General features: G+C 43.7%; 1 protein-coding gene across 1 annotated transcript; it reads right to left on the reverse strand.

The window, feature by feature from the left end:
* Positions 1–6835, reverse strand: psmb2 (proteasome 20S subunit beta 2). The gene is made up of 6 exons (XM_042076051.1): positions 6630–6835; positions 5774–5896; positions 5572–5642; positions 732–894; positions 520–569; positions 1–187 (listed from the first exon to the last, which is right to left on the reverse strand). Exons 1-6 carry the CDS (start codon positions 6718–6720, stop codon positions 86–88), a joined length of 600 nt encoding a protein of 199 aa, XP_041931985.1. The 5' UTR covers positions 6721–6835; the 3' UTR covers positions 1–85.
* Positions 6836–9005: the final 2170 nt, after the last annotated feature.

Consider the following 9005-nt stretch of genomic DNA (forward strand, 5'->3'; position numbering starts at 1 on the left):
TTCAGCACAGGACTTTTATTAGAACATAGGCAGATATATGTGTAGTACAAAAATCACACAGGGACTTGGTGGCGGGAGCGGAAGTTCACTTAGCACCCAGGGGAAGCTTCTCCAGGTCGTGGATGCCATCCTTGTCAATCAGGCGCACGTTGAATGAGGGCAGATTCAGGATGAAACGCTTGTTCAGCTGCGGAGGAGAAAGAGAGAGAAAAGGGGGGGGGGGGGGCGCAAGGGAGTTGAGTGTTACATCCCAAAACACGTATGCGTCTTCACCGCACCTGTTCAGCAAACTTGTGAGAACTCAAGCTCACACTCTAAGGTCTGGGGAACAATTCATTTGAGGGTTCCTCAAAAGGTTCCTAACTTCCTGTGCTTTTAATGGTTTCCATCTTTATTAAAAACATCACACAAGTAGCAGTACATCTGCTGTACAGAACAGACTGCGTAGGAATGGAGTGATTGAGAAGCTGTGTGTGTGTGTGTGTGTGTGTGTGTGTAGTGAGTGGGGGGGCGGCTCACCTCCTCTACACACTTCTTGAGAAGTTCTACTGCCTCCTCACGAGTGAGATCTGCCAAAGAGGAAAGCAAACACGTTAGAGACATACAGCAGTTCAGAGCATCAAATTGATCAAATATATCAACTCAAAACATCAAAACGGCAGAATGGCATAAGTAGGTTGCCCTCTGGAGGGGGGGGGGGGGGGGGGGCAGAAAGAGACAGACAGACACACCTGGTTTGTAGTATCTGTCCAGGATGGAGAGTGTGAGGAAGGCACCATAGCCATGGGCAGCAAAGGGGGCTTTGGCAACAGCTGCCAGGTAGTCCATGTAGTAGAGGCCTGGTCCATCCGTCTCATCATAACCAGCCAGGAGCAGGTTCACATGGTACGGTGTCTAGAGAGGTAACACGGGATGAGATGAGAGCAGGACAAAGAAAGAAAGAAAGAAAGAAAGAAAGAAAGAAAGAAAGAAAGAGAGAGAGAGAGAGAGAGAGAGAGAGATGGACAAAAGGAAAGGAGCGAAGGGAAAAGACACAGCAAAAGGAGAGAGGAGGAGAGAAGTAAAAAAAAAAAAGGAGAGAAACTGAGTGAAAAAGAAAATATAACTAAGCGAAGGATTAAAAGTATTAGAAGTTTGGAGTGTCTCCGTTGGCGTCTCAGACGCTGTTTCTCATTAACGGTCGCCTCCTAAACGAACAAAACCAGTGAGAAGGGGGGAAAAAACAAAAAACACAACAAGCAGCAGGGCTCTGGGGAGGCGTGTGAGCCTGCGGAGAGGTGCTGTGTGTGTGTGTGTGTGTGTGTGTGTGTGTGTGTGTGTGTGGCTCTGGGGTCTGGGGGGGGTCGTGGTGTCACAGGCAGTGTGACATCTGCTGGAAGACAACACCCCGCTGCTCCTGCACAAGCCCCCCCTCACTCCTGCTCCTACCCCTTTCCCCTACCCCACATACTACCCCCGGCCCTGGAGTTATGCCAGCACTCATTAAAACTTCTCCACTCCGCTCTCCGGCTCCCATCCCTACTCCTCTCTGTTCCGCTCCCCCTTCATGTAAGTAAGAAACTAGCCGCAGTCCTATACGTTTGCATGTCAGCATGCGTGTGCGTACTGGTGTGCTTATTTATATTTGTGTGTGTGTCTAACGCATGAGACCGATCTCTGCTTAGTTCCCTGCAGTGGGGCCTGAGACAACACACACACACACACACACACACACACACACCTGTTGGAGGTGATCTGCACGTGTGTTTAGTAACGGCCTGCAGCTACAACACAGACCTCTCAGAGTAGACAGTAAGACCTACAGCATTAGTTGAAGACAATTAATTTTTTATACCAAAGATACACAACTTGTTCTGATCTTTTTTTCCCCTTTCCAGACAGACTACCAACCCTCTCATTTCAAGCTAATCATAGTAATCCACCAAAAAAACGCCAAGATTGCCCTTAGTCAACAGTGAATTTCTCACATTTATAAACATCTTAGCAACCACCAAACAGGCTGTGAAGCAAACACTGGCACCTCAACAAGCAAAATTAAAACAACTCGAAGTGGCGACAATCCAACAACTTGGGAGAGGGAAATATGGAAATCTGTCTGCCAGAATATCTGACGGGCATCAGACCCATTAGAACCGCCACAGCTACAGAAGGGCCCGACGGGTGCCAGTTCTGCTGGGAGTACCACACTCCCGCCATGCCCCAGCCCCCAACCCCAGTCACACTCCATTTCCCTCTCCCATCAGTCCCTCTTCCCGTCATACCTACCTAGACCTCCTCTCTCCCGCCATCCCGCCGGTGTGAGATTGTGAGCAGCTGGAGTACGTCTGAGGGAGCACCGGTACTCAGGGGTGTGTGTATGTGTGTGTGTGTGTGTGTGTGTGTGTGTGTGTGTGTATGTCCGTGGTGGTGAGGGGGGATTGGTGATACTCCTGGGGTGCCCGAAGGCCCAGGTGTTTTTTAATGCTCTGGCGGTACACAGCACCTGCAACCCCCCCCCCCCCCCCTTCAGCAGCCGCACTGAAGCTTTGGCACACACACACACGCACGCACGCGCGCACGCATGCACACACACACACACGCCTCTAGACAGATATCTATATCTATCTATCTATATCTTTATCTATATCTATATTTCTACATCTATATCTACATCTATCTATATATAGAATATACATATACTGATCTGCTAGTTAATGGAAATAAAGCCACAACAGGGCTACTTACTATAATGCAGGCCCCTGCCATGTGAATGTGAGAGTTAGTGTGTCCGTGCTTGTCAGAGTGCAGTGTGTCTGTGCATGTTGAAGCAGCATGTTGACTTGAGGACCCAGTCCCCTGTTCCCACACTCCCTCATCAGAGCCACTAATTGTTTTTTGTAATTATTTTCTCCCGTTTGCTATTGTGACAGGAGGTGACTACAGTCTCCCTAACAAATTAGCCCACAGCAGTCAGGGCCTGGGAGAGAGGGGGAGGGGCGGCAGACTGCTATGCACAGATGGGCACGCCACGTCTCTTTCACACACACACACAAACACAGGTAGGTAGGTATGCTTATGCACATGTACACACACACACACACATGTACACACACACACACACAAACACAGGTAGGTAGGTATGCTTATGCACATGTACACACACACATGTACACACACATGTACACACACACAAACAGAGGTAGGTATGCTTATGCACATGTACACACACACATGTACACACACACACATGTACACACACACAAACAGAGGTAGGTATGCTTATGCACATGTACACACACACACACACACCTCTAAGTGTGTAGACTCTCCTCCTCCCAGGGCTGAGAGGCTGATATCAGGGGCACGATACCCACGGGTGTAGCTCTGGCGTGCTGGTCCCCTGGGACTGGCTCACGCTCCTGAGCTGCCAAAAGCACCCCACTACTAACCCCAGATACTCCACCTCCCAGATGTGACCACACAGCAGGAGATACAGTCACACCAGCATTCAATAAACACATGAACACAAGAGGCACACACTTGTGGACAGAGGCGTATCAAGCTTTTTAAAAGTGTGGGGGTTGTGGGATAGGGAAATTAAACAATCTGACCAAATTTTAAATCACTCCCTACAGGGACGCTGTAAGTATTTTCTGAGAGGGGAGCGGACTAGGCTATATTGGTGTCCGGGAGTTTCTCCACCAAATTTTTTTTGAAATTCTGATTGCTAAACACACCATTTTAATGTAGTTTGGGAGGGACAGAAGAAGCAGTGCCCCTCATATGTGTGGCTCATGTGACATGTAGGCCTACATGATCTACCTGCTATCACTTCACTATTTAACACTACCCTACATGGAGGCATATCTCATGTTATAAATCAAGAAATCATTTTAGAAATTATGTTTTGTGCATATGGGTTAGCAGGCTACAATAAATTGCCTAACAGACAGCAGCCTATAATTTTGAGGTATCACTAATACCTATTAAATAAATGTAAAGGACACAGAATAGTGACAGAACTGTAAGCTCAAATTCAAAAACGTTTGAAGTCTACCCAAACATATGCAAGGGGAAAATAAATAAATTGTGTTGCATATAGCCAGCTTAATTAAAGATTATGATTAGCAGTTTCTATGCTTTTTCCATTGATAGTGGAAGCCACGTTGTTGTTTAAACTCTTGTTGCTTCTAGCCCACGTTACCTCCAGTTTCACTTGCTGCAGGGACACACACATTGCATGAGCGCTCATAAGCGTTCTATTTGAGTTCTACAAGCTGGAAATCTTAGTTCTCAGATGTAGAACTCAAATGTGTCTTGATGCCGCCGTTTGTAAGGTGTTTTATCCAGTCATTTATTTTCAAGGTGTATTACTGGGAGGTATTTATTATTAAACAATTAAATCAGCTAACTGTCATGAAGAGGTTTCTAGAAAGGGGGCTGTTCTCCATCTGTCTGTCTCTCAGCTAGTGACAAGTACTTTTTAGTGTTAGTGATAACTATTTTTTTTAAACTATTTTTGTTCCAAGTTGGTTACTTAACAGTATATTGTGTACTGTTGTTGCCATCTCAAAATGCCCATGGGTACTTTAACCCCTCTGAAGTCCAGACCACACTGGCTTTCCAGAGTTTAAACTGAACTGAACATTTACGCAATGTTTAATAGAAACGGAGATCATCTATCAAAAGTGTCTAAAGCAAGCTTTCAAATGATGCCTTATGTGTACTCCTGTAATGTTAAGTGAAACTTAAAATATTATAATTTGTATAGAAAGTTGTATTGAAATTGGTTGCATGCTCACCTACTATTTTGTCATAACCTGACATAAAAAGAAGCAAAACATTTCAAATACTACTCTACAAATACGGCTACTAATTTCTATCTAGTTTTACTTAGCATACAATGATGTTATTAACGAAGCAGACATCGTAAATAACTCATTCAAAGCAGCAGTAGCTACCTACTGTTAAAGATGCAACCAATTTCACTCACACACAGAAGTGGGCTATTCATTGTGAGGCAGGAATTACCAATTTGTCGAGACAAAAATTATCATTATGATAATCAAGATGATTTCTGGGATTGCAAATGTCAATATAGGCCTGGGTCCAACACATGACTGGGATTGCTTCGAGTTATATCAGGATAAAATAGACATTATGGCCTGATATCAGGAACATCTGAAAGGTTCTGACTTCAAAGGGGTAAAAGGCATCTTGGTAGGTGGCGGATTGGTTGTTCAAGGCAAGGGGGGTGAAATAATGGTTCATACAAAATCATATCATATCATGTGTCTCATATATTAAAATATGTGCTTGTTTGTGTGTTATAAAAAGTAATGTAGTGTGTACTGTACTGTGTAGTGGTACACATCATTACTTTACATTTGGCTGACGCTTTTTAACCAAAGCAACTCACAACATGGTAAACAATTTAAAACATCAATCTTCAGTGGTCTTCTGTGGATATGTATTGTACAGTGGTACTGGTGATTTGTATGTCAAGAATATAACCTCTGTCAGTATGGGCGTGGTGGTAATATATTACTGGTTATGGTACAACAGCATGTAGTGAAGAAAGTGCATGCTCACCCGGCTACGCAAGTAGTCGGCCAGGTTCTTTCTGGTGAAGTTGGCTGCTGCTGCTGGACTAAGCTCGTAACCTAAACAACCAAAGTAACACAATTTACTCTCGTCAATATGACCTATTAACTCGACACAAAACGATGAATTCAAATACTTCCATCTACCCACCCCCACATAGACATCACCCCAAAATGAACACAACACTCACCGTTTCTCATTTTATAGAGCTGCACGTTTTTCTGAATGTACTCTGCGAACTGCACAGTATCACCGGCCTCACCCACACACAGCAGAAGGATCTTTTCACTCAGCTTGAACATTTTATCGTAGTCTGAAAACAGTCACAGACAAGTCAAAGATGTGCTTTGCACAGTTAACGTTACCGAAACTGACAAGTGACAAATTCAAACTTGAGTCTTTTACTGAGGGATATAAAACCATGTATCAAACTATTAAAATATTTTCTCAGGATATCTCACTACATCAGGCCTCTGTCTTCAAGTTAAATGACAGCAAGACTGAATTATATTAATTTAAATTCCAAGCCGTAAATTACTTTCACTTTCATTATGGTTACTGACGAATGAAGCGCTGCCGATGGAGAACTTCCTATATACTGTTTCACTTAGCCTAATATTAGGAAAACTTAATGTAATACGGAATTCATTACAATTCATATAATTCATATTTCATACCCAATAAAATCTGACACTAACTTCTAATGATATAAGTTAAAGTTTCTCTATCTGAAAACGCCTGACAGTCTAGTCATTCAATGCTAACGCTAACAAAGCGAGTTTTCTGGCTTAGCAAACTAGCCATGCTACTTCGCTCGGATTTGCTAGCATTTTGTGAACACACTAGTCCATGAGTAGTTTATTGTAACTTCACCATTTGGGTCGTTATGGTATGCAAATGATTAAATATCAATCTCTAAACACACTCTTGCCTAAATTACATGAGCCGGGTGACCGCAAATGTATTCTTGTGTGCTTGATGCTCATAACCCATTCCCTCTTGGTAACGTTAGCTACGACAGGCTACAATGCTACCTAATGACTTACCATGTTTCATCTGGATTATACTGCTCGCCGCAACATTATCAGCTGCAACTAAGACAAAGTCTGGTCCCTGTATGCCAATTAAATACTCCATCTTACAACTTCGTTTGAATGTTTAGGCTGTTTGTCTTCACACCACAAGCCACCTTTCTCTGTACAATCTGTTATTACACAGCAAAAGTGAATCACGGCGCGGGATTCTGACGTCATGAAAGATGAAGCCAAATCGGAGCTCCTGAGTTTCTCCTGCAACACGTGACTTGTTCAAAGTGATGATGGCAAAGATTTTGAGAAAGGACCCACCAAACTCCAGCCTATTTCACTATTAAAGAAGGGTAAGGTTGGCTATATTGTTGTCATTAGGCTATTTTAAATACAGACAGCCAAACTAAGGCTATTCTATTGGGATATTTGTTTAACCTCTAGGTCTAGGCTGTGCAGAGGTCTATATTTAAAGGAACCGTATGTAAGAAATGTAATTCAATTAATCATAAAATGGCCCTGATTTATCACTAGACATTAGGAAATCATGCTAATTTCAAATACTTATATCACTGACAACAGCAGTCCGGCCAGGATATTGTCATTTAAAAAAGTGAAGTTGCAGCCCTCAACTGATGTTGATGTTTACATATTTGTGTTTTAGCCTGATCCGCCACCCTCCACCTATCTAGTAATCACAAAGTCAGTAGTGTTTCGGCATCTGGGTTGCCAGCTCTGCTCTAGTTACCACATCTGCGGTGTACACCGCTCTTCAGTATTTTGAAAGTGATTGTAGTACCAGTTTTGGCCAAAATCCTACATACGGTTCCTTTAAGCCTGGAATCATGGATTCATTCAATGGACTCATTCACTAAAGTTTGCAGATTTTATTTTGAGATGGGGGGAAAAAATTAGAATAACATTACAACCAATCAGTTGTATCATCAGTGCTGTCCTCGCAATCACATTTCAATCTCCGGTTTGGATAGGCTATACACAAGCTTGAATATTGTATGCTAGGGTTTTTTACAGTGTGAGCAAAGGATGATTCTCTGCAGATGGCCTTGGGGAAGATGCCAAGGTCATAAAAGACTAACTGAAAACCCATAAAAACACAACAATACATAGGCCTACTGTATAGCCACCTTAAATGTCATAAAGGCCAATTTTATAAACACATTTTGCATCTCATCTGTACCCTTTGTAAAATACCATAAGGTCACAGAAATAAAATATTAGACCTAGATGTAGAATTAAACATGAAATATGAAGCAATTTCATACGTTCTTATCTCTTTTAGCCCAGAGGTTAGACTGTTTATTTATCAACTTTCAACAACAAGCTGCTGTAGTGGTGCAGGATTTAAGTGGGATTTTAAAACTCATATTCATCTTTCCTCTATACCATGTTTCTGTCAGCAGTTGCGCCTGGTTCAGCCTGACTGCTTCGTTAGAACTCTTCATTTGCATTCAGATTAATTATCTAATTACCCACAAATGTCCGGCGGCCAGCCCACACCCGCTCGTCAGCTTTGAGCCTGTAATTATTTTAATCATTTACTTTCATCTGGAGCACTCTTGCCTTACTCCTGCGCTTAGAGGCCATCCTTAATTACCTTGCCAAGACTTCTCTCTTCTTTTCATGAGAGACACAGTGTGAGAGAGAGAGGGAGCGAGAGGGAGAGAGAGAGAGCCCGATGGCGACATGTGGCAGGAGCAGACAACACTGAGGAAGCTTGCAGCTCTGCAAGTTGTTGCCCTGATTCTTCTTCTCCTCTCCCTCTCTAACCCCAAAGCAACCTCATCTCTCTCCCCCTGTCTCTCTCTCTCTCTCTCTCTCTCTCTCTCTCCCTCTTTCTCTCCCTCCCTCCATGTCCTGGTCTCTCTATCTCTCCACCAACCCCTCCCCCACTTCCTCCCTCTCCCCCTTTTATCACAAGCACACACAGGAACCGCCTCTGGGCTTCAGCACTCTGACTGCTAATACACTCACACACACACACACACACACACTCACACTCACACACACATACACACTCTCTCATACACACATGCACACACACACACACACACACACACACACACACACACACACACACACACACACACATGCAAAACACAGACCTCCCACACCCACTCACACACACACACACAAACACATACACACAGATGCACTCGCACATGCAAAACACAGACCTCCCACACCCACTCACTCACACACACACACACACACACACACACACACACACACACACACACACACACACACACATTATGTGACACACATATCATGCTTGTTTGTCTCTTCTATATTCTTCCCTCCCTAAAGTTGGCAATCACACTGTTCTATCACAGCATCTGGTTTGTGCCCATCTGAGACCAGTGGGTCTGACCCCTC

This window comes from Alosa sapidissima, chromosome 21, assembly GCF_018492685.1.
Source record: "Alosa sapidissima isolate fAloSap1 chromosome 21, fAloSap1.pri, whole genome shotgun sequence".
Taxonomy (NCBI): Eukaryota; Metazoa; Chordata; class Actinopteri; order Clupeiformes; family Clupeidae; genus Alosa; species Alosa sapidissima.

What these genes read in the sequence shown, in the direction of transcription:
- psmb2 (XM_042076051.1), bottom strand. Translation starts at nt 6,720, where the DNA reads ATGGAGTATTTAATTGGCATACAGGGACCAGACTTTGTCTTAGTTGCA. An exon ending in CCGACTACTTGCGTAGCCGG is followed by an intron (nt 895 to 5,571) that starts GTGAGCATGCAC and finishes TTACCTCTCTAG; the next exon opens with ACACCGTACCATGTGAACCT. An exon ending in GGACAGATACTACAAACCAG is followed by an intron (nt 570 to 731) that starts GTGTGTCTGTCT and finishes CCTCTTTGGCAG; the next exon opens with ATCTCACTCGTGAGGAGGCA.